Here is a 25,487-nt window from a genome sequence, read left to right as displayed (position 1 = left end):
GCCAGACTCTTCTGTCCATGGAATTTTCCAGGCACAGTACTGGAGTGGGTTGCCATTCCCTTCTCCAGGGGATCTTTCCAACCCAGGGATCAAACCTGCATCTCCTGCATTGCAGTCAGATTCTTTACTGTCTGAGCCTCCAGGGAAGCTCCTGTTTATGGAAAACTACTAAGCAAAGTCCTGCTAACGTACTGTGTATCTTTGGATCTGTATAACAGCCTCTTGTACCCGTTTTACAGAAGAGGAATCTGAGACTCAGCCTCATAGCTTATAAGTGGCAAAGGTAGGATTTGAACCCAGATCACCAGGCTCCAAAGGCTTGTAACTGTTACCCTGTTATGTCACAGTGACAGGGAGCTGAAGCTTAGCTGTTTTTAGCTCCAGATATTTCGGGCTTTAAGAAAAAAAAATAAATTGAACAGAAATTTTTCTAAATGAGGTTGTATTTGATTGTGTATGGAAACAAGGGGTTGGAAAGTCACTTCTTTCGTCTTGAAGACTCGGGTTGTTTATCTGGATGCCTGCGGCTTTACTGGGTTGTTGGTGTGGGTGAATGTAGATATGGGTTAGGGTGTTGAGGAAGTGAGTGCTTTTGTCTTTAAAACCTTTTTTTTTAAAAAATGGTTATTTCTTTAGCTGTGCCAGGTCGTAATTGCAGCATGTGGGGTCTGGTTCCCCGAGGAGGGCTGGAAGTCCGGCCCCTGCGTTGGGAGCATGGAGTCTTAGCCACTGGACCACCAGAGCAGTCCTGAGCCTTTCAAGTCTTGAGCGCTGGGCCTCCTCCCCCCGTTCTTGCTGTCAGCTGCCACATCTTACAACCAACATTGTCCCTGTTCTCACTGCCCCCTCCCAATTAGCTGTGCCCTGGGAAACCAGGCCAGTAAGTTCATTAGATTTATGTGCAGCACACAAGTAAGGAGGCTTTGGAGTCAGGCCCTTCCAGGCACAGAGTGCGTGGGCTTTATAACCCTGTATTATTGGTATCCAGGGCCTTTTTTAAAATTTCCTTTGGGGCCCCTCAGCTGAATTTTTCATAGTCCTGCCAGCTTGGGGAGACGACACTGACTTTGGCCTCAGATATACTGAAACGGGGGCTTCCCTGGTGGCTCAGAGGGTCAAGAATCCGTCTGCGGTGCAGGAGATCTGGTTCAGTCCCTTGGTCAGGAAGATCCCCTGGAGACTGGAATGGCAACCCACTCCAGCATTCTTGCCTGGAGAGTCCCATGGACAGAGGAGCCTGGTGGGCTACAGTCCATGGGGTCACAAAGAGTTGGACACGACTGAATCAATTTAGTGTGCACACACGCGCGCACACACACACACACACACACACATACTGAAACGGAGGGGCCGGTGGGACAGTCCCTATGGAGATGGGCTGCCACCGTGGCCACCACCCCTGACTCCTGAGCACCCTGTGGTGGGGCTGGTCTGAGTCGTGACATGCTGCGAGTGTGAAATATACCTTAAATTTCGAGGACTTAGCATTGTAAAGAATGTCGGCTATCTGCCGAATGAACTTTGTGTATCAATTACATGTTGATCCAAACATGATTCGTTGATTACGTGATAATATCCAAAGTGATATCTGGGATATATTGAGTTGAAAAGTATATTGTTAGTGTCACCTGTTTCTTTTTTACTCTTTAATGTGGCTATGAGAAAATTAATAATAATTATGTGTGTAATGATAAATGGGGCTCACATTATATTTGTCAGTCTGGCCTGGATTAGAAATGACTGAGGTCAGAGATGGAGCTGCGAGTTGAATGCCGTGGAGGGGGTGGTGTTTGCTGGCAACCCTCCAGGCCAGCTGCTCCGCCTTCCCTCTGTCCCAGGCTGAACTGACACGCCAAGCCAGCTTTGTATCAGAGTATCACGCCCAAGGCTCAGTGGGGATGGAACTGGGAATTGAGACTGGACTGCAGCAGGGACGTGCGCGTCCTAAACCTGGCAGTGGACGGCCAGGCAGTGCTGAAGCAAAGACGGCAGGACAGAGTGGCGTCCCTGGGAATCCCCAGTCCTCACCCGTCTGCAGTGCGGGCAGGGGCTCAGAAGCCCAGCTGCGGGTGTGAAGGCATGGGCTGGCTGTGGCAGGAGAGATGCTGAACTTGGAAGTGGGCGATTCCACCCTTGACCCTCCCGCTGTCCGGGTCCGTCCCATCCTGCCAAAGTGAGCTGCAGTGTCACCCCCTCCAAGCGGTCGTCCCTAGCCGCCGCACCCTTGCTTCTCTAACCCCTGTGACACATGCGTGTTGTCCATCTTCCATTTTGTTGTGGCCGATGAGCCTCAACATCCACACGGGATGAGACCTGTGTTGGAAAATACCATGTGATTGCCCCGTGAGGTTTGGGCGCAGGGCAGTTCGCTGGATACCAGCCCGAGGCATGCAGAGTTCAGAGGTGGCCCTTGGGAGAATCGTGGCGTCGCCATCCCAAGCCTGGTGGTGTGCCATTCTCGAGGGAAGGCGGTGCTCAGTCATCATATTGCGAGAGTCCGCAGCTCCTGTGGTGGTTCTGCCAGCCTTTCTTTTTCTTCGGCTGCCCTGGGTCTTCATTGCAGCATGCAGACCTTTTCTAGCTGCAGCCCACGGGTTTCTCTTACTGCGGAGCACAGACTCGAGTGTGCACAGGCAGGCGTGGTAGCTGTGGTGCGCCCGCTTGGTTGCCCCGAGGCATGAGGGATCTTAGTTGCCTGACCAGGGATTGGAACCTGAGTCCCCCGCTTTGAAAGGTGGATTCTTAACCACTGGACCACCAGGGAAGTCCCCGTTGTGTCAGGCTGGTCTCCCTAATTTGATTTGTGAGGATTCAGCAGAGGTGTTCTTCTCTTCTTGGCCCTGGAAGACTCTGCCATCTACGGTGTGGTGTGTGTAGAGACTAGACTGCACTAACGGGAGAGAGGCTGTGGGCTCCTTGAGGAAAGCCTGGATGCTGACTGTTAAGATCTTCATTGGCTCCTGGGCACGTGCATTTACTACATACTTGTTGAGTGAATGAGTGCAGAGATCAGGACGCTTTTATTGTGAGCACAGGCTGTCATTCGTTCGGGTTCTGTTAGCCGGACTGTGTTTAGAAGAAAGATCTCTTCACCTTGTTTACAGAATGAATCTTGAGTGGGTAAGGAAGTGGCAACCCACTCCAGTGTTCTTGCCTGGGAAACCCCATGGAGAGAGGAGCCCGGTGGGCTAAGGTCCGTGGGGTCCCGAAAAAGTCGGATACGACCGAGTGCGTGAGCACACGGGAATTTAAAGATGTTGGTGGAGGGCATCAACCTGGCAGAACGTGCTGGGTTGGGCTCACGTGGGCTGGGAAGCCAGCTCCAGTGTTCTCTTGAAAACGTAGGTAGGAGACTCTTGAATGGAAGTAAAGGTAACTGTGCTTTCTCTCCCCTTCTTGTCTGTGTTTTCATCCTTTAGATTCACCCAAACCACCAGTCGCCCCCAAGCCGAAGGCTGCCAGTTCCCTCACGCCACAGACACCACCCAAATTCTGCCCATCGTCACTCCGGCCTGAAAGCCTTCACAGCCCCAACTCCTCCATGTCCAGGGGGCCGAAACCCCCCATCGCCCCGAAGCCCCGTCTGGCCACCCCCAGCGAGTGGAGGGCCAGTGTCTACGTGATCAACAGCTTGAACAAATGCAGCAACGGGAAGCTGCCCTGCGTAGACAGGGGCCTCTACGAAGAGCACCGGTCCACCCCTGAGTGCTCCGAGTCCGAGGCCGATGAGGATTACATCGTGGCCCCCAGGGCCCCTCCGGGGGAGGACGGAGCCAGGGATGCGGGCTGCGTGGAGAATGCAGTCACGGGGCCTCCGGAGGCCGGCGAGGAGGAGGAGGGCCAGGATGGGGGCGAGGGGTGCGGGCCAGCGGGGTCCGCGGCTGCAGAGGCCTGGGCGGTGCTGAGCGAACAGGCTGACCGAGACGTCGCCCCCGCCCCCGAGGACGCGGAGGGCCCAGACTGTGCCGGGGCCGTGGGGACCGAGGACCAGACGTTGGCAAGTGAGGAGGAGGAAGAGAAGCTGGCGGAAGAACACAGAGCCTGCAGCCTGGAGGACGAGGACGGAGAGGCGGAGCCTGGGGAGCCTGGGGACGGAGGGGCGGAGCCTGGGGACGGATGGGCGGAGTCTCTGAGCGATAGCATCCCAGCCCACCTCGAGGTCGTCGAGGATACCGTGGTTGGCGGCGAGGAGGAGCCCGGGGCCCCCGGGACCCCCCAGGAGGCAGAGGAGGAGGACGCAGAACCCGGCCACAGTGTGGACGAGGGGGGCGAGGGGGATGATGCCGGCGAGGAGCCCCCAGAGGACGAGGAGTCGGCCACGGGTGTTCCCGAGGCCGAGGTGGCCAGCGACGACCCTGAAGTCTCCCGGGAAGCGTGTGAAGATGCCGGAGGTTATGGCGGCCAGCATGACGGGCAGGATGAGCCGGCTGACCCGGCAGAAGCGGAGGCGGGGCAGGACCCCCGGCAGGGCGAGGACCCCGTGCAGGATGAAGCAGCCGAGGAGAGCTGCCACATCATCCCGTTCGAGAGCGACAGCGTGGACGACCTTGTGCCTCCGCTCTCGGCCAGTCCCTACGAGTTCTTCCCCACCGAGAGCACCTCCTTCTGTAGCGAGAGCTACCCTCCTTATTCCGAGTCCGCAGGAGAGTCAGCACAGGAGCCGGGGCCGGAAGAACGTGCGGAGCGGGACCCCGAGGCCGGGCCGGGGCGTGAGCGGCGGGGCTCCGCGCAGGGTGGCGCCGGGGAGGAGGGTGCCCCTGTGCCCGACGTCCTGGTCCTGCCGGAGGACGAGGATGCCAACCCCTATGAGATGGGAGTCGGCCCGACCTGTGAGGCGGACCCCGGGGAGGCGGAGACGCCCGGAGCGCAGGCCGCCCTGCAGGAGCTGAGCCCCGATGCGGAGGGCGGCCTGGTCCCCATCGACAGGAAGAACGTCATGGCGAGGGCCAGGCCCCACTCCGGGAAGCTGGCTGGCTACGTCCCAGAAACGGTCCCGGAAGAAATGGGGCCGGAAGCTGGCTCAGCGGCCGCCGGCGTCGGGGCAGCCGCCGCGGAGGGGAGGAAGACAGTCCTGTCGCTGGAGGGGAAGCCGCTGGACGTGGGCAGGGCCCTGCCGGCAAAGCCCAGAGGCTTCACGCTGTACCCGCGATCGTTCTCCGTGGAGGGCCGGGAGATCCCCGTGTCCCTGTACCGGGAGCCCGAGGCATGCGGCCTCGAGGGCCACGGCATCAAGAGGAAGGAAGACAACCTGTCCTTGCCCTGTGTCATCGGCTCCTCCGGCAGCTTCTCCCAGAGGAGCCACCTGCCGTCCAGCGGCACCTCCACCCCATCGTCCATGGTAGACATCCCGCCCCCGTTCGACCTGGCCTGCATCACCAAGAAGCCCATCACCAAGAGCTCCCCCTCGCTCCTGGTGGAGAGCGAGCCCCCGGACAAGCACTCCAAGAAGAAGAAGTCGTCCTTTAAGCGGTTCCTGGCGCTGACGTTCAAGAAGAAGACAGAGAGCAAGGTGCACGTGGACGTCAACGTGTCCTCGTCCAGGTCGTCCTCTGAGTCCAGCTACCACGGGCCGGCCCGGCTCCTGGAGATGGACCGCAGGAGCCTCAGCAACTCGCCGCAGCTCCGGGCGCGGACGGGCAAGCTCCGGGCTTGCGACTCGCCCTCCTCGCTCATCTTCTGCCGGGAGGGCAAGAGGAAGGGGGTCCCCTTCAGCAGGACGGTGTCCCGGGTGGAATCCTTCGAGGACCGCTCCCGCCCCCCCTTCCTGCCGCTGCCCCTCACCAAGCCACGGTCCATCTCGTTCCCCAACGCGGACACCTCGGACTACGAGAACATCCCGGCCATGAACTCGGACTACGAGAACATCCAGATCCCGCCCCGGAGGCCCGCGCGGGCCGGGACGTTTACGAAGCTGTTTGAAGACCAGAGCCGGGCCCTGTCCACGGCCAACGAGAACGACGGCTACGTGGACATGAGCAGCTTCAACGCCTTCGAGAGCAAGCCACAGAGCGCGGACCCGGAGGCAGAAAGGTACCGTGACACTCGCCTTCCCTTTCCCGGCCGGCGGCGGTAACCATCCGAGAGGCAAGCTTAGGCGAGGGTGGCGGTCCCTGAGCTTTTTGGTGCCAGGGGCCAGTTTGGTGCAAGATGGTAACCATCCGAGAGGCAAGCTTAGGCGAGGGTGGTGGTCCCCGAGCTTTTTGGTGCCAGGGGCCAGTTTGGTGAAAGACGGTTTTTCCACGGACCTGGGCAGGGATGGTTTGGGGATGAGTCTAGTGCATGACTTTGATTTTGCACTTTATTTCTGTTGTTATTACATCAGCGCCTCAGATGATCAGGTGTTAGATCCTGGAGGTTGGGGACGGGCATAGTGGTCAGAACGGACTGGCTTTTTCGCCTCGGGCTCTGTCTCTCTCTAGCTTTGTGACTTGGGCTGAGTGGCTTTCCCTCTCCAAGTCTTGGTTACTTCACCTGTGAAAAGAATCCATGCTACCTCTAGGCAGAGTGTTTGGAAAGATAGGAGTACCTAGTCTACTTGAAAATGTTGTCTCAGATGCCAAATATAGTGCGCGGGTATTGCTATTATCTGGGATATGTTTCTCATCTCCTAGGCAGATGGCTTTACTACTCCCTTCTGGGAAAGTTACCAAAAGAGAAGGGCCTGGAATCTTGCTAAACTAAATATCTTTCACCATCAGGAAAATACCCTAAATTGAGATTGATCCCTTTTTATTGTGTCAGTATACACTATATTCAAGGGAACTAGAAAAGACCATTTATTTAAATCGTTTGAAGAGCTAAGGGCGCCCTAAGCTAAACCTCTCAATAGAGGTCTCTAAGAGGCGTGTCCAGGCTGATTCCTTTCGTTTGTTTTTGGACTTGGTCACCTTGGGAATGAGAGTGAAACACTGCGATTATTGACACCAGGGGGGGGTTTCTGACCTCAGCTTCCCGAGCCTGACTGAATGGCCTTATTGATCATCCCGGGTGGGTGCTGGCCAAGTCTTGCTGTTTCTTTTTGTGTGTGTGTGTGTAATAAAGTTTTATTAAAGTATAAAGGAGATAGAGAAAGCTTCTGACATAGGCATCAGAAGGGGGCAGAAAGAGTACCCCAGTCTTGCTGTTTCTTAGGCACCGCGGATGCACCTTAAAGGGGCTGCAATTCAACCTCCACCACGTACACACTCGGGGGCACCTGATCAGAATGGCAGTGATTTTCAAGGAAAGCCTGGTTCTTTCCCCGCACGTACAGTACCTCAGTCTAGTCCGGTACAGCTGTCGTTGCTCCGAATTCCCAGGGGACCTGCAGTGATGAATCAATAAGAATGATTTGCAATTAGCATTAGCTCTCTGTGGAGTGCAGACACGAGGAGGGTTTGCGTGACTTTTGTCCTGCGTTTTTCATACGGTTCCCCACCCTGTCTCCCTCTCCCCCTGCCCCGAGTCTGGGTAAGGCTATGAATTGGTTCTTTCTGTGACCTGGTTTGGAGCAGAGGTGGGCATCAGTGCCCCTAGAGGGATCCAGTTTAATTTGGAGAATGGGGGCACGTGTGCACTTTGAAGAGGGCGGGAGCAGAAAAGCAGACAAGGTCACTGCATTAGTACTTATCAGTGGGGTTTGACAAGACCCAACCCCGGTGGGTGTGGGGGAAGCCTCCCAGGTGGTAAAGAACCCCGCCTGCTGATGCAGGAGATGTAAGAGATTCGGGTTTGATCCCTGGGTGGGGAAGATCCCCTGGAGAAGAGCCTGGGAACCCACTCCAGTAGTCTCGCCTGGAGAATCCCATGGACAGAGGAGCCTGGAGGGCTGCAGTCCACAGGGTCACAGAGAGTCAGACATAACTGAAGTGACTTAGCATGTGTGCACACGACCCCAGTGGCGTACCTCCAGCACTAATGGAAATAGAGCCAAGGTTTGAAACCATAAAGTCTCCGTACTGGGACGGACCTCAAAGGGCATGTGGTCTAACTTCCCGTGTCTAATAGGTCTCTCTCCTAACCCGGTCTGTAGTTGAATTCTTCAGGCCCCAGGGAACTCTCTACCTCTCAGAGCTGCTGCATCTGTTGCTCAGTACTTCTATTTTTCCTTTCTGTCTGAGCCAGAAGCTGTCTTCCCATCATGTCCCCACCCCACCGAGGTGGAAGCCAACCCCTCTACTAGCCCTGCCCCCTCCTGCTGACTCTTCACCCTACAGCCAGGCATCTGAGCTCATTTCCTCTTTTGTATATGACTGTCCTTCGGAAATGGAAATGTGCTTCTGTTGAATCACAGAATTGCGGAGCTGGAAGGGAACTTCTGACAACATTTGGTCCTGTTACGGAGGAGGAAACTGAGGCACGAAGAGGGAAAGAGAGTTGCCTCAAATCTCTCTTGGTGGAGAAATCAGTGTCAGGACTCCTATTCCCTGACTCTTGGTCCAGGAATTTTTGTGAAGGGTGCTAAGGGATGCCAGGTCCAGTTGTGCAGGTTGCACACTGCCCAGCCCCAGGGTCACACTCGCCTTTTAGTCTATATACAGTGTCCATGGGGTTGTGCAGTGTGCAGGCTACTTGGCCATATGCAAAGGGCCTGTGGCCTTGGGCTGCTGCTGTTTAGTCGCTCAGTCGTGTCTGACTCTTTTGTGACCCCACGGACTGTAGCCTGCCAGGCTCCTCTGTCCGTGGGATTTTCCAGGCAAGACTGGAGTGGGTTTCCATTTCCTTCGCCAGGGGATCTTCACAGACCGGGGATCAAACCCACGTTGCCTACATTGGCAGGGGAATTCCTTACCACTGAGCCCCTTGGAAAGCCCACCTTGATTTTTGCTTAGTCCAAAAAAAAAAAAAAACCAGAAGGAAAAAAAAAAAAAGCTGCCTTCATCCAAACCAGAATAAAATACTGCAGAAGATGTGAATCCTCTCCATGCCCTGCCTGCTTGCTGTGTGCCAGCCCCGTGCTAGGTGCTTTCCCCGTGGTATCTCACATTTGAGGCTCCAGCCAGAGCCTTGGCTGAGTGTCTTGAACCATCACACTCTGCTGTGGAATGGATTTCCCTGCAGGCCAGGCTGGCTGGGATGTATGTCCCGTGCAGGAACCACATCCTCTTGGACATCAGTCAGTGAGCAGAGCTTTCTTCCGTTTTCCTGCATGAAACAGAGGGAAGCAGAGGGCGAGAGAAATCCCCGCTCTGGGCTGGAACACGTCTGGGCAAGGGCGGCGCCGGACACACGGCGTCGAGAGGCGGCAGGGGCTGCCACGAGGTGCGGGGGCCCCGGCTTCTTCGCCTGAATAGGGGCTTTGAGAACCAAGTGCAGGGGGGTGCTGCTGACCTGAGACATGTGCCCAGGGGTGCTGGGGTTGGCCAGGACCAGATGAGAGGATGGGAGACTGTTCCCTTCCTCCTTCCGCTGCTTGTGTGTCCCCAGACCTCGCTGCAGTGAGGATCAGAGGCCGAGGCCAAGATAAATATCGACGCTCCTGAAACAGAGCTGGACAGTGAGCCCCAGGAGGGGGAGTTCAGAGCCCACCCGGCTCTGCCTCCCTGTGGGCCCCCCGTTTGCTCCTCTGTCCTGTGGTCTGATTGGAGCAGATCTGTTATTTCTCAGCCACCCACACTATGGCTCACTGCTTGTCTTTAAATCAGTCCATCGTTTTTACTTAAAAGATGTTTCAAAAGGAAATTCTGTGTCACTACCGGCAAATGGAGAGCCAGTATTAGTTGTCTTAAGTAGAAGGCAGTTGTGAAAATAAGATACAGGACAAAGAACTAAGCCCCGGCGGGTGAAGTCTGGCCTGAGCCTCAGGCCTTGCCGAGGCCTTGAGCGGAGGCTCCGTCCCTTTGCTGAGCAACGAGAGGTGTGAGAGGCGTCCTGGGCCAACGCGAAGACAGTCTCCTCGGTGTGGTCAGAAGGATCCAGGAAGGGTGAAAGGGGAATCTCGTGGTGTGATTTAGTGTTATTTAAATCCTTTTCCTAGCGAAAGTGCCTCCCTTTGAGAAACGTCTGGAGTGTGTGATAGAATTCAGAGTTCTCCAAATCAGAGCAGCAGCTCAGGGTCTGATGGATGATCGTAAAGTTTCTCCTGTGCAGATACTCCCTTCCAGGTTTGTCCACACAGACAATAGCATTTTCCCAGTTAAAACGTTCTTCGTAGCTGTCGTCTGTCTTATGAAGTACAAGTGTACACGTTGTTACCTGTGTACGTTTTCCTCTGGTGTACACAACTTTGGGCTTCCCAGGCAGCGCTAGTGGCAGAGAGCCTACCTGCCGATGCAGGAGATGTAAGAGCCACGGGTTCAATCCCTGGGTCTGGAAGATTCCCTGGAGGAGGGCATGGCAATCCACTCCAGTATTCTTGCCTGGAGAATCCCATGGACAGAGGAGCCTGGCAGGCTACAGTCCATGGGGTCACTAAGAGTAGGACACAACTGAGAGACTTGGCACCCACACACATACACAACTTTGATTTAAACTGTATTCCCAAAGCATTCTTTTCTCCTGAATTGACTCTCATACATAGTATGTGAACCGTGAACTTCCAGATGTTCAAGCTCGATTTAGAAAAGGCAGAGGAACCAGAGATCAAATTGTCAACATCCGTTGGATTATTGAGAAAGCAAGAGAGTTCCAGAAAAACATCTGCTTCTGCTTTACTGACTATGCCAAAGCCTTTGACTGTGTGGATCACAACAAACTGTGAAAAATTCTTCAAGAGATGGAAATACCAGACCACCTTACCTGCCTCCTGAGAAATCTGTATGCAGATGAAGAAGCAACAGTTAGAACTGAACATGGAACAACAGACTGGTTCCAAATAGGAAAAGGAGTATATCAAGGCTGTATATTGTCACCCTGCTTATTTAACTTATATGCAGAGTACATCATGAGAAATGCTGGGCTGGATGAAGCACAAGCTGGAATCAAGATTGCTGGGAGAAATATCAATAGCCTCAGATATGCAGATGACACCACCCTTATAGCAGAAAGTGAAGAGGAACTGAGGAGCCTCTTGATGAAAGTGAAAGAGGAGAGTGAAAAATCTGGCTTAAAACTCAGCATTCAGAAAACGAAGATCATGGCATCTGGTCCCATCACTTCATGGCAAATAGATGGGGAAACGATGGAAACAGTGACAGACTTTATTTTGGGGGGCTCCGAAATCACTGCAGATGGTGATTGTGGCCATGAAATTAAGACGCTTACTCTTTGGAAGGAAAGTTATGACCAACCTAGACAGAATATTAAAAAGCAGAAACATTACTTTGTCAACAAAGGTCGGTCTAGTCAAGGCTATGGTTTTTCCAGTGGTCATGTATGGATGTGAGAGTTGGACTATAAAGAAAGTTGAGAGCTGAAGAATTGATGCTTTTGAACTGTGTTGTTGGAGAAGACTCTTGAGAGTCCCTTGGACTGCAAGGAGATCCAACCAGTCCATCCTAAAGGAAATCAGTCCTGAATATTCTTTGGAAGGACTGATGCTGAAGCTGAAACTCCAATGCTTTGGCCACCTGATGCGAAGAACTGACTCATTTGAAAAGAGCCTGATGCTGGGAAAGATTGGGTGGGAAGAGAAGGAGATGACCGAGGATGAGATGGTTGGATGGCATCACCGACTCAATGGACATGAGTTTGAGGGAGCTCCAGGAATTGGTGATGGACAAGGAGGCCTGGCGTGCTGCAGTCCATGGGGTCACAGAGTCAGACACGACTGAGCGACTGAACTAACTGAACTGAATGCAGAAAAAATGTTCTCAACAGCCATCTAGTCCAACGCTCATCCTTTTCCAGTAGAATCGTTGTGTCCCCAGTCAGGACTCTTGGTTGGGACAACCTAGGCCTTCTGAATATCCCACAAGACCTTGGTATGTTGATTATGGACTAGGAGCTTAATAAATGCGTGTTGATGGGTTGGTGATTTTGAGCTTCACGGGGGGAAAGAACTATCATTTATTAAGTATCTTCTGAGACAGTTTGAGGTGCTTTGTGTAAGCTTATTAAGTAGCCAATGGATGCAAAACACCACACAAACTGGTCTGTCCTAAGTGTCTTGTTTAAATCCCCGTAATTGTAACTTCGCTTTTGCACGATGAAGCGTCTACTTTAATCACTCAGTATTATCCCTCCACACAGATCCCCGAGGTCCCCTTTCCCCATTTCATTATGAAAACATTCAAACTTAGGGAAGAGCAGAAGCAGTTTTCCAGTGAATGTCCGTGGGCCCGCTTCTTAGATTTGATATTAACATATTGCCGCGCTGGCTTTTTCTCATCGCTTTCTCTGCCTGCTTTTCAGTCTGCGCTCCACCTCTCGCTGTGACCTACCCCTCACTGCTCCCTCTGCTTCGGTTTCTTTTTCTTTGCTGTTGCATTGCGTGGCATGCAGGATTTTAGTTCCCCGACCAGGGATTGAACCCACCACGCCCCCTGCAGTGGAAGCGTGGACCGCCAGGGAAGTCCCACGTATCTCGGTTTCCTTGTCTGTAAAAGGCGACGCTGGGCGTACTGGGCCTGTTCGTGTCTTTAGGACGAAATGAGTTAGTGCAGCACAGAGTGAGAAGGTCGGTGAGCACGAGCTGTTATGGAGTGACGCGATCAAGGCTCCACAGCGTGGATGCAGGTGCAGAACCGGGTCTTCCACTGGGGTGTCTGTGTCTCTCTTACAACTTGTGCGTGTGTCAGACCCAGTGTTCAGGACCTCACATGCATAAACCAGGAGCAGGTGTGAACTCGTGAGCTGTGGGGTGTGGCGTCGACGTTGCCTCTGCCTTCCGCGGGGGATGGGGGCGGGGCTGCCCGCACCAGCCTGGGCACCCCAGGACGAGGGTGTTTTGATTCCGAAATCTCACTGTCTGTAACTCTGTCTGTAGCAGATATTTCACTTGTAACTTGTGATCAGTGAGGCACCTTAGGGCTTTCCAGTTCCCATTTTCCAGATGAGAAAGCTGAGGCCCAGGAAAGAGATTCCAGCCGTCCTCGGTCACACAGGCAGTGAGTCGCCACACCAAGACTCACACCCAAGTCTTTCTGACTCTCCACACAGTGCTCCTTCCATCCTGTTCTCTGTGGTTGAAAAGTGCCGTGCTCACTGGTGCCCTCCACCCAAGAGCTCCGAAGCGGCTCCCTCACGGGAGTCAGGCCCGCACGGCCACCACCTGCATGCTGGCTTTGCTCGGAGGTGCAGAGGCGGGGACGCGAGGGAAAGCGGAGGGATGTCCTCCTTTGGTTTCTGCCTGCCGGTGGGTTTGCTGCGGTCTCGGCAGCTTGTGGAGAAGACGGACAGCCTCTCCTGGGACTTGCTGATGAGGTGCTCAGGTGCCGTTCCCTTCCGCCGGGCACAGGGATGGGGAGACCCTTGCCCTCCTGTGGCCCTTGGCACGGGATGAGTGACCGGAAGCTCTGTGTTGGAGCAGCCATCTGTACCGCTCAGAGGACTCAGCCCCGAGCAGCAGTGGCTTCCAGAGAAAGAGAGCCCAGCATTTCGGGCGCCTCCAGAGCCGTCCACAGTCAGAAGGCAGCTTGGATTTCATGCCCAGGAGTTTGTGAGCACTGGGACTGGGGGCATCCCGGTGCCTGAATCTCTTGGCTCACTGATGACGGCCATTCGAGAAGTGAGTGCTGCTGCACCAGGGGGTGCGTGGGTGCTGTGTGGCAGGAGGTGGAGAGGTGAACCACCCCATCATCATTGACCTCATTGGAGGTGGGGTCGAGGGGGTTGGAAGGACCTAGACTCAAGTCCCTGGAGTGCAAGGTTGAAAACGCTCTGGACGCAAAGAGTAGGCGTCCAGAGGAGGGTGGGCTGGCGTCATGGACAAGGGGGCATCTGAGTGGGCACTTGAAGAAGAGAAGTTCTAACTGTGGTGCTGGAGGAGACTCTTGAGAGTCCCTTGGACTGCAAGTAGATCCTACCTGTCCATCCTAAAGGAAATCAACCCTGAATACTCACTGGAAGGACAAATGCTGAAGCTCCAATACTTTGGCTACCTAATGCAAAGGGTTGAGTCTTTGCAGGAAAAGACCCTGATGCTGGGAAAGATTGAAGGTGGGAGGAGAAGGGGATGACAGAGGATGAGATGGTTGGATGGCATCACCGATTTCAACGGACATGAATGGACAAACTCTGATAGATGGTGAGGGATGGCACGGCCTGGCGTGCTACGGTCCATGGGGTGGACAAGAATCAGATGGACTTGGTGACTGAGCAACAGCAGAATTTCCCCATACAGAGGTGGAGGAAGGTGTGAGCCCAGGCGGACGCGTGGGACTGTGGCGTTTGGCAGGTTAAACCACAGTGAAAGTGACCTACTGTGTTTCAGAGGATCTCCTCGATCTCTTTTTTCTGGAAAGCCGTTCCCATCGTCTGCAAACACGGAGACCGTGTAGAAAGGTGTAAGGGTTGAAAGGTGTAGGGACTAAGCCTGCACTGTCTTTTCCGGATTTCCAGTCTTGTGGTGGAATGTTCCAGCAGCTCAGCTGATTCCATCACTGCCAGCCACTCAACATCGGCTGCATTTCTAAGTACTGGCGTGTGTCAGCGGGGTGATGGTTGCTGCCCTTGGGGTGTTTCCGGCTGGCTGGGGAGAAAGGCCGATAGAGGTCCTTAGAGCCTAGTGTGATAAAAGTCGTGTGTGAGGTCCGTCCAGGCGGTTCTGAGGAGGGGCCGGCGAGGAGCCTTTGCCATCTGGGGGGGCCTCAGGGTATCTCCAGAGGGGCATCGAGGGAGTCACGATGGAGATACTCAGTCTGGGGCGGCTGGGGTGAGGAAAGACCTTTACGCGTTCAGACTGCGGAGCTCGGCATCCATGCCGGCAAGCCGGACGTGGGAAGGCTGCCTGGGGCCCAGCCGAGAAGCACCTCATGTTTCTGCTTGACACCCCGGGGCAGCCCCCGGCGGGTTTTCAGCCGGGCAGGGCTGTGGTGGGGCTGTTCCTCATTGGCCTTCCAGGCAGGATGGAGAGCGGAGGGGATGAAGACACGGGAAGCAGGGAGGTGAGCCAAGGGGCCCCCCGGAGGAAATGAAGGCTCAGTGGGGCTGCGTTGGGTTCGGCCTCTGCAGCGTGCACAGCCGTCCTGTCCTCCAGCATTGGTCCCCCCAGGGCCCCAGCTGTGTCTGCCTTTGCTTTTCTCTTCTCAGTCTTTTTTTTTTTTTTTTTTTTAAGCTTTCTCCTTTATTTTCTTGGCTGCGCCGCGCGACGTGTGGGATCTTAATTCCCCAACCAGGGATCGAACCCCCGCCCCTTGGAAGGAGTGTCTTGACTACTGGACCACCCGGGAAAACCTCTCCACTCGATCTTTTCTTCATCTTTTACAGTCTGTCTGGTCCGAAACAAAAGGTGTGGAGTTGGTGTCCAACAAAAGGCATAAGAGAAGTAATCAGGATTTAGTCCCCAAAATACAAGCCAAAGGATACAAGCCAAGTAACAAAGCGGGGGCGTGGGGGGCGGGTCACGGTGCAGACTGGCCAGACCAAGGACGCGGCTGCATTTATAACTCTGAAATGCGCGCAGAGTCTAGCACGAGGGCCCCTTCCAGCATCTTTAGAATGCAGTAGGTGGTTCGGTGCAATGGTTCCCTCAGAGTGAAAACCTGACTTTTTTTCTTTTACAGCCGCAGACAGTGCTGCGGCGACAGAAATACACATCATTGTGAAAATAAAGGTGATTTACGGCCTCAGCTGTGCATCCTTGAGTGGGTAGACAGCAGGGTTACAACCAAGCCTCCTGCTAACCGATTCCATCGGTGTCGAGAGTTGGCTGGCCAGGTTTTTGGCACATCCCAGCGGTGGTATTCATTGGTATCTCTCTATCTGCCTGCAAGCCGGGAGCCTTCTTATTATTATTATGTTTTTGACAAATGAACTCATGCAGAGCTTTCATTAAGTTTCATTGAAAGGACCTGGAAATGCCATAAAAATTATCGTAATCTCAAAACCATCACACTCCTAATGCGTGCGGCTGTGCTTCTTGTTGAAATTGACTGATGAGAATATTCAGTTTTTAATTTTCTGACTTAAAATAAGACCATCTGCAGCTGTTTCTTTTAGCAATAATTTTTAATTAAATGCAATAAAATTTACAAGGAAGGACCCTAATAAGAAAATCGCGTCAGGAACACACCGATTGTAACATTTACTAGCGTGAGATGAAAGCCCCATCTCCGCCCCCCCCACCCTCGCAGAGCTGTAACACAGACAACGTCCTGATTAAGTGTTAATCACTGTGTGGTTTTTCCTTCATAAAGTCAGGGTGTCCCTCTGTGGGAGGCGTGAGAACAATTCTCACTAATAGCAGACAGCCTTATTGCACGGATTCTTCGGTGAGATGCCAGCGGCTGGTGTCCTTGACCAGCTGAGCCCCAGCGGAGGCTTTGTTTCAGTCTGGGAGTGGATGGTGCTGACGTCCGGGCGGGGGGCCTCAGTGTTCCAGCCCATGGACTGGGGACGAGCGTATCATGCAGAGAGGGAACAGCCAGCGACCAAAGCTTATCTCTGTCGTTCGTGTGTTTCCTCACTGAGCTCGCATCAAGTGCCTCCTCCATGCCTGGTGCTGCCCTGGCTGCCGCAGTGGTGGCAGTGAGCGCTCAGGTCAGCTGTGTTCCTTGGCAGAGAGCTGGTATTCTGCTGGGGAGAGGCAGAGTGTAAGACAAACTAAAAAGTCAACAGGAGAATCGTTGGTAACGAGATCTTTCTCCTGTGATGAGGTTATTCTTTTGTGAGAAAGAAGGAAAGAGAAAGGTGTGATAGAAAGTGGCCACTGGAAGGGGTGGTTTAGACAGGGTAGTCAGGGAGGGCTTCTTGGAGGAGGTGACACTGTGTGAGCTCTGAATGGTGATGAGACATCATCCCGAGGAAGGGCGTTCCAGGCAGAGGGAACAGCAGGGACAGAGGCCTTGAGCCTGGAGGCCCTTAGGGGTTTGTGGAGAGGCCTGGAGAACAGAATGCAGTGAGGAGAGTGCCCGGTGGGCAGGAGCCTTTGTAAAAGATTTGGGTTTTGCTTTAATGAGACGGCATTGGAAAGAAGTGTTAGGACCCAAATCATCTGCGTTATCTGAAACCTTTCAGGTTTGTACGTTTACGTGTACGTTTGGACTTCGCTGGTGGCTCAGCAGTAGAGAGCCCGCCTGCCAGTGCTGGGGACGCAGGTGTGATCCCTGAGTCAGAAAGATCCCCTGGAGAAGGGAGTGGCAGCTCCTTCCAGTATTCTTGCCTGGGGATAGCCCATAGACAGAGGATCCTGGTGGACTGCAGTCCATGGGGTTGCAAAGAGTCGGACGTGACTGAGCACATGTACACACGTGTTTGTCAGCAAATAATTTGAAAATGCAGCAAAGAATATTTGCTATTCAGAACGGTCCTGGAGGTGTACAGAGGTTTGAATTGGGGTCCCAGCTCTGCCCCTGGCCGTATGGTTTCTGAGCATCTGAATCTCGGGTCCCTTCCCCACCTGCAGTTGCTCTGGACTGGCTTGGAGCCTGCAGTTCTGAGTCCCCATCTGAGTGCTCTTAATGGAAGAGGGTGGTGGTCCAGGGAGCTGAGAGGACATGAGCCCAGTGGCGGGAGGCTGGGAAAACCCCTGAAAAGAAATGCTGCATTTGGACTCGTGTTCCCTGCGTGAACTGATCCGATCTGTGTGCCATAGGGAGCTACTGAGGGCTTTAGAGCAAGGGAGTGTCGTGCTTAGCTAGTGCTCTAAGCACAGGGAGTGTAGTGAGGAAGAAGAAGCCTCCCTCCTCCCAGCGAGGTTTCTAAACATCAAGGAATCAAGGCATGACGACAGGACTCGCTCCGTAGCCTCTGTGGTGTGTGGGGTGATGTCCCCCAGCCCCAGCAGCTGCACACTCAGAGCAGAATGACCCAGAGCTCTGGCTACTACCCCGCCGTGGGGGTCTTGGGGAGTCCAATGGTGGAAGGCCACATGGCTGACTGGACCAGAGGCAGGCACACAGCCGGGAGAGAATGAGTTTGAGTCCGGCTCTGCCCCTCGTCTGATCCGAGCCACAGTTTTCTTGCTGGTTCCGGTGGTGCGGGGGTCCCTTCTCACTGAGCCGTCCTGGGGAGTCAGAGAGAATCCACGAATAACCCCATCAGTCTCGGCCTTGGCTGCTGGGAGCCGCATGCTCCAGGGCTCACGAGGCTTTGCTGCGTGTTCATGAGACGCCAGATGCTGTCTCAGACCCTTTACGTGTGTTAACTCAGTTAATCTGGGGGAGAAATAAAAACAACAAGCCTGCCACACGGATACTTTCTTTTTTTAAATCTGCACCCGGCACATGAGGAAACCAAGGTACAAAGAAGTTAAGCAAAGGGCTGAAGGTCACGCAGCTGCTCGACAGCTGAGCCAGGACTCTAACCCAGGCCGCTTCCAGCACCTGTGCCGCTCTCAGCTGTGCGGGGAGGTTGCCTCCCGCTTCGTGGGCATCACTACCTTTAATTTGTCGACTGTCCCTTTGGTTCTAAAACCTCACTAGAAGAGGAAGCTGAGGTTCAGAGTGGTAACATGACTGGCAAGCCAGTAAGTGATGGAGCTGGAACAGGAAGGAAAGTATCTTTAGGGATAAATTCTTCCCTTTCTCTGATTCACCCCCTTTGAGAACTTCCCAACTGGAATTGACCCCCCAGATGTCAAAGGTGGGGTCACACACCTTTGAATGAATCTGTAGAACGGAAATGTCCTTAGCACAGGCATTCGGAAAGGACAGCTTGTAATGACGGTCCCCTTACTCAGATCCACATGGCTGGGGGATGATGTAAAAGCCATTTATAGAGAGCAAGGCATGCACTGTTGCAGGCCCCGTCAGAGGATGATATTGTGAAGGTTAGCGCTTCCTTAGATTGCCCGGCTGGGCTCAGGACGCGCCCTTGGGGGATTTATCATCCGTGCTTACGCTACTCCAGGTCAACAGGACAAAAACCTCGTAATAATTTCTGAGTGATGAATTGATGTGTTTCATCAGGCTCCTTGAGAGTGTCCCAAGACTGCCCAGCCTCCCAGAGATAAAGGCAGCCGCTCGGCTTGGGGACTTCTGAGCTTGCAGCTGACAATTGCAGCGTTTCTATGTCTTGGAGAGGCCTCTGTCTTTGGCCGTTTTCCTGCAAAACGAACGTCTCAGGGTTGAGATTGTTGGGGGAATGATGTGGCTGGTCTCTATGTAAACAGACCCGTTCTCTACGTGCGTGGGGCTGGTCTGGAGCCCTGAACGGGGCCCAAGAGAAGTTTCTCCAGGTCAGGGTATGATCCAAGAACTTGAAATTTCAGGGTACTTGCATCATTTTAATTAAGAAAATAAGACACACATATTATATATGGGGGTTGGGGGGAGCCCAACCAGACAAAACCAGAATCTGCTCAGAAACCTTAAGTTCTGCTGTGCTGGTAGCATGAGGGTCTCTTGTGCTTCGAGAGGGGTCAGGCAGGGCTGTCGTGGGGTCGTGAGCCTCCGTCACGGGCCGTGAGTAAACACCAGTGGAATGGATACTGGAAGGGATCATGACTTACACACTGGCCAGGAAATCTGAACTCTTGGGCTCATTTTTGGCTGGGCAGGTCGAGTCCCAAGGAAGCAGCTCCTGACGGTGCCCAGCCCCCAGGGTGGAGAGGCCGCAGGAGACTACAGGACTCAGCAGCAGCTCTGAGCCGGGTTCCAGAAAGCTGCTCCTGTTACCGCCCGCCGCATCAGAAGCCTGCAGAACTCTGAAGAGGCAGTCTTGTGGGGGGGTGCTACCCCGGGGCGGTGGGGGAACAGGAGGCCCCCTCCTGGAGTTGAGGCCCCAGCAGCGCTGAAGCAGATGGGAAGCTTGGTTATTTGCTCTTTGGGGAGCTCCCTCACATGCTTTGTCTCAGAGGTCTTCAAACTTTCTGTTGCAGCAGGATCCTTTTTTACATGAAATCCTAACTCCGACATGAACTCTTAACTCAGAACCCCAGCATAGAAGGCAAAGCTTTGCTATTATCATTCTCCTTCATAAGTTCAAAAGTTTTCACATTTCATGTTGGTGTTCAGTCTCTGAGTTGTGTCCAGCTCTTTGCAGTCCCATAGACTGCAGCACACCAGGCTCCTCTGTCCTTCACTGTCTCCTGGAGTTTGCTTAAACTCAAATCCATTGAGTCGGTGATGCTATCCAACCATCTCATCCTCTGTCATCCCCTTCTCTTCTTGCCCTCAATCTTTCCCAGTATCAGCATCTTTTCCAGTGAGTCAGTTCTTCGCATCAGGTGGCCAAAGAATTGGAGCTTCAGCTTCAGCATCAGTCCTTCCAATGAGTATTCAGGGTTGATATCCTTTAGGATGGACTGGTTGGATCTCCTTGCAGTCCAAGGGACTCTCAAGAGTCTTCTTATTCATGCGTAATTTAATCCGTGGTTTACAGACCTCTGTGCGGGGGAGGTAGAAAACTGGTGATTTCTGCCCATGTTTCAAAAACAGGCCTTTAGTTTTGTTGAAGGGACCAAGGTGTAGCAGTTGGAGAAGCAGTTGAGGATAAATGACTGTTGGATCATAAACTCCTGGATTAAAATAAGCCCCTCACCATCTGGTTTACAAGAATGGAAATGAAATTAACGAAATTAACCCCACTGCTTTACACACATTATCTCGTTGATTATCAGCCCCATTTTACAGGTGGGAAAATGGAGGCACCCAGACGTCATGTGATGGAGGTGGCAAATAGGATCTGAGGCCCCAGAGCTAGGACACACGAGTGGGTCCCATCCACTGAGTGGTCCTTGCTCCCAGTAAGAGTTGCCCCCGCACCTTAGGAGCCAGTTTCACCCTCACTGTGGGTGTGTGCAGAGGGGCTGGGTGAGCCTCTGCCAGAAAGGCCGTCCTGGGGATTCCTTTTGTGGGCCAGAAAGCTGAACTTGAAAACCCAGGAAGTTCAGAAAGCCTCGATGTGGCAGCCACATACACGTGCACTGCACTTGACAGTTTGCAAAGCTTTTGGATGTCTGCTGGCTCCATTGGTTCTCCTGACAACCTCTGTTTGAAGTAGGCGAGACTCTGATTAAATCAAAAGCAGTATTTAAGCAAAGACCTGAAGGAGGGCAGGAAGTAGTCAGGCAGAGTTGTTTTCTGGGTGGGGCCTGCAGTTAGCCGTTTTCCTGGGACCTTTCCCCGTCTCCTCGACTGAAAGGGACAGGAGAGTGACAGATACCTGACGGTTAAGAGTAACCCACGCCAAGGGCTTGGTACAGGGCCTGGCACGAAGCAGGTTCACATTTATTGTGCAAGCTGGGTGGTGGTCGTGCTTAGTCGTTCAGTCATGTCCGACTCTCTGCAACCTCATGGGCTGTAGCCCACCAGACCCCTCTGTCCATGGGGATTCTCCAGGCAAGAATACTGGAGTGGGTTGCCATTTCCTACTCCAGGGGATCTTCCCGACCCAGGGATCAAACCCTCATCTCTTGTGTCTCCTGCATTGCATGCAGATTCTTTACCCACGGAGCTGTCGGGCAAGCCCTGAATGTCATTATGACTATGGTTCTGATTGTGCCAGAACATGGAAGGGCAGGAGGAGAAGGTCCCTGTAAGACTGGGGCGGGGGGGGGGGGGGCGCGGTGGAATATGCCAGGGAAGAGCAGGGAAGGAGCTGGGGGCTGGGAGAGTGTTGTCTGAGGTCACGCAGCCGGCAGATAGGGCTCAGGGATGCCTGCTGCGAAGCTGCCAGCTGCGTGTTCCGTGCTGAGTGTTGAGCTGGGCAAGACTGTTCCCGCCTGGGACTGACCCGGACAGGCTGCGGCGGGTGCTAGGCGCCCCTGGAGCTGCTCTGGTGATGATAGAGGGAAGGAGGTGGTGTCCTGCTGGGGGCTGTGCTCGCCCCGCACTCCCCTCCCAGAGAGTTCCTTGCAGATGCTGCATCTGGTTTCCAGGGAGGCCCCTGGTGCGAACCCAAGTTCCCTTACCGGCCCGAGGCTGGAGGTCAAGGCTGGGTTTAGAGCCGTGGGCGTGAGTCAGTGGCTTAGCTAAGACCAGAGCGGAGGCAGCTGCTTGCCTGTGGGGTAAGGAGCCCCGGCCCCACTCCAGACCCAGTCTCAGACCCCAGGAGGCCCCAGGGTTTCATCCAGGGTGCAGAAGCAACACCAGGGTGAAGAGACGTTTGTGCGTTGCTGGGTTTGCCCCGACTTCCCATCTTTCTTTGACCCTCCCCTGTTCTCAGCATCGGGGAGGGAGGTCCGTGATACCACCGGGCCTCTCTGAACCCCCTCGCTTTACAGAAGGGGCAAGTTGAGGCCCAGAGAGGGGGCTTGGTTTCTCCATCCCTCCTCCCCTGGATAAGCTGCCACCCCCTCATAAACGTGTGAGGTGATGAGGGGGACGTTGGGGGCCCGGGGGAGGGGCATGCCGCTCTGATGGGAGCGTTCAGACCCCGGATGGCATGCTCGGAGCAGGCTTCCAGAACGGAAAGCCTTCTGCGGTGTGCCCTGGGCGCCAGCAGGTCAGCCCTGCCCTCCCGCCGTCCCCTCCCCAGGGCTGGTCACCTTCTCCACTGTGCGTCTGCGCAGCGTCTGCCCGCCCGTGCTGACTGGGACATGGTCTCCTGTGCTGCACTGCAGGCCCCTCCGTGGCTTCACCACCGCAGCTCATCCCTGTATCCCCGGCCCTTGGCGTAGAACTTGGTACCCAAGTGATGCTCAGTAAGCAGTTCCGTAAAGGGATGTCTTCTGGACATTGAAGGGCATGGTCGTCCCCGAGGGACGCCCCACCAGCTCGGACTTCCCACGGATTCCTCCCGATCCCCATCAGTGCCCTGGGTCCTGGGATAGCAAGAAGACACAGGGCAGGGTGACAGTCAGCCTGGGGACTCAGACAGGAGACGCCTGACTGGGCAGCGAATTGCTTAAATTCATCTGTGCTGAGTGCTCCAAAGAAGTGCAGGCTGTTCCGAGAGCTTCTCACGGATGCCTCGGCCTGTTTCTGCTGGAGAAGAGTTCTGAGAAAGTGAGGTGGGGCTGAGTCCCGAACTGTCCTGAGGAATGAACGTGACAGAGGATGAGAATTGGGGAGGCCTCTGAGCGGGACGAACAGTCATCTTTCCCATTATACAGGTGAGGAAACAGGCTCAAAGCAGGGACGTCACTTGCCTAAGGCCACATGGTTATCCAGAGGAGAAGATGGGGTTTGCCCGCAGGTCCGCGTAGCTCCAGAGCCCATTCCCTCTCTCCTGCGTGTCTCTGCCCTGGATGAGGACGCCCATGCTGGGTCCAGGCCCTCCCTTCCCGCACCTGGGGGCTCACTCACGCCCTGCCCCTTCCCGCTCTCGTCTGCCCTGCGCCTCACTTGTCCCGACACCCCTGGGTGACCCGGGTCTCTGCTCCCTCCCTGTGCAAGAGAGGAACAGGTCACCCACTCTCTTGGGCTCCTGCCTCTGGGGTTTTACCGCATAGAATTCTGACCTTGAGAAGCATCTGTGAGTCTCACATCTAGAGAGAACTAGCCAGATCAACTTAAGGAGCACCCACTGGGCATCTTCTGGGTGCTAGCCCCCTGCAGGGCTGGGAGCTGTGGGTCACGGGTGCACTTCTGACTGTGGCCCAGGTGGGAAGTAGGTGACAGATCCGTGAACAGCTGCCTGGGTGCGATTATAGGTATGGTCGGACAATGAGCAATGTTCTGGAAGCTTAGAAGGAGCCACCAAGTGCGTGGAAGATGGGCTTCCCTGAGGAGTTTCCAGGATGCAAATTGGGCCTTGTAGCTGGGCTTGAAGGGCGTGTAAGTATTTGCAAGGTGAGGAAGCATGGAAAAGGCGTTCCAAGCAAGGCACAGAGTCAGAGAGGGCTCAGGGTGTCCAGAGACAAGACCCGGGCACAGTGGCCAGGTTGTCTGCGACAGGGAGTGACCGAAAGCTTGCGGTTCCGCAGGGCAGCAGGGAGCTGCAGAGGCTGAGCGAGGTGGGTGCTGGGTGGGACCCCAGCCTGAGTTCTCCCTGCTGCAGCCACCTTCATCAGACCGCCCCTGCCTTCTCCAGCCTCCATCGACCTGACCTGGGATTATGTGAGACTCTTGTCCCCACAGTGGGGCAGGGGAAGGGTGGATGTGACAGTGTGTTTGGAGGTTGGGGTCTGACCTGCCTCCCAGTTATCTCTAGAGGGGCCACTGCTCAGCTCACAGGGCTCCATTCTCATGGTGCTTCCGTGGATTAGAAGCCTGGGCGGCAGGTGAGAATTTGTGCCCTTTGAATAGGCCAATTGGAGCTAATTGGTGGCTCGGGGTGGGGGTGGGGTGGCACTGTTATCTAGGCAGCTTTGGCCGGGGGACTAGAATACTGGCCTCTGAGTCGGCCTCTGCCCTAACCCTGCCCCTGCCCTGCCCGTTTCTCTTTGGCCTGAGTCCAGCCCGGGTGTACTCTCCTCTCATGGAGATGGAGGCTGGCCGGGACCGCTCGCGGGCTCTCGGAATCACCGTGTCGGAAGAGGCTGATGATGCCGTTCGCAGAGGCGCTCACTCGCTCCGCAGTGTGGTTGGGGCACAGAGCCCTGCCTGCCCCTCGGAGCCAGCCCGGGGCCCTTGCCCTGTGGCTCCCTCTGTCTCTGCCTCTTGCAGTGGAACCTGCATTCTGCCCTCTGGACCTCAGTTTCCCCGATTGGAAAAGCGAAGGATTCAGGGAAGTGACTTCCGAGATGACTTATTAGTTTTCTGTTGCCATCATCACGGTTTATTACACATTTCTTGGCTTAAGACAATGTCTGCTTTTTCTTTCAATTTATTCATTTTTAACTGGAATATAGTAGTTTTGTATTGCACTGCATTTGTATTGAATAAGGTAGTGTTGTGTTGGTTTCTTCCATACATCAACATGAATCAGCCATAGGCATACACATGTCCCCTTCTTCTTGAACCTCTTTCCCACCTCCCACCCAAAGTCCACTTTTTAACATCTCTCAGTTCTGTAGGTCAGAAATCTGGTAGGCTGGGCTGGGTACTGCTCTTAGAGTCTCACAAGGCCAAAACCAAGGTACCAAGCAAGGCAGTTCACCCTCTGACCTGCAGAGATTCATGTTCATCCTAAATGCAAAGTTCGCTCCATCCCACGGCCCCCGGAGATCTCATCCCATGACAGCGTCAGCTCAGCAGATCTCTTCTGAATCTCATCGGCTCAGAAGTCCCAGATCTCATCGTCTAAACCCTCTCAGTGAGTGTGGGTAAGGCTCTGGCAGTGACAAGTTCTCGGGCTCCAAAATCATCGTGGATGGTGAAATTAAAAGATGCTTGCCCCTTGGAAGGAAAGCTATGGCAAGCCTAGACAGTGTTCCAAAAAGCAGAGACATCACTTTGCCAACAAAGATGCGCGTAGTCAGACCTATGGTTTTCTAGTAGTCACCTACGGAAGTGGGGGTGGGACCGTAAGGGAGCTGTTGTTCAGCTGCTCAGTTGTACCCGACTCTCTGTGGCCCCACGCACTGCAGCACGCCAGGCCTCCCTGTCCGTCACTGTCTCCCCGAGTCTGCTTAGACTCATGTCCACTGAGTCGGCGATGCCATCCGGTGACAGTGACAGATGGTTTTCTTGGGCTCCAAAGGA

General features: G+C 54.4%; 1 protein-coding gene across 7 annotated transcripts in view; it reads left to right on the top strand.

Moving 5' to 3' along the window:
* The window catches only part of FGD5 (FYVE, RhoGEF and PH domain containing 5), a 123,476-nt gene that overhangs the window by 7,887 nt on the left and 90,102 nt on the right, over positions 1-25,487 (top strand). For all 7 annotated transcript variants that reach the window (XM_019984746.2, XM_070776949.1, XM_070776948.1 and 4 more), the window contains exon 2: positions 3,420-6,030. In XM_019984746.2, coding sequence (XP_019840305.2) covers positions 3,420-6,030 — 2,611 coding nt within the window. The remainder of the gene's footprint in view (positions 1-3,419; positions 6,031-25,487) is intronic.

This window comes from Bos indicus, chromosome 22, assembly GCF_029378745.1.
Source record: "Bos indicus isolate NIAB-ARS_2022 breed Sahiwal x Tharparkar chromosome 22, NIAB-ARS_B.indTharparkar_mat_pri_1.0, whole genome shotgun sequence".
In the NCBI taxonomy this organism is placed as follows: domain Eukaryota; kingdom Metazoa; phylum Chordata; class Mammalia; order Artiodactyla; family Bovidae; genus Bos; species Bos indicus.
This window is presented reverse-complemented; position numbering and strand designations above follow the sequence as displayed.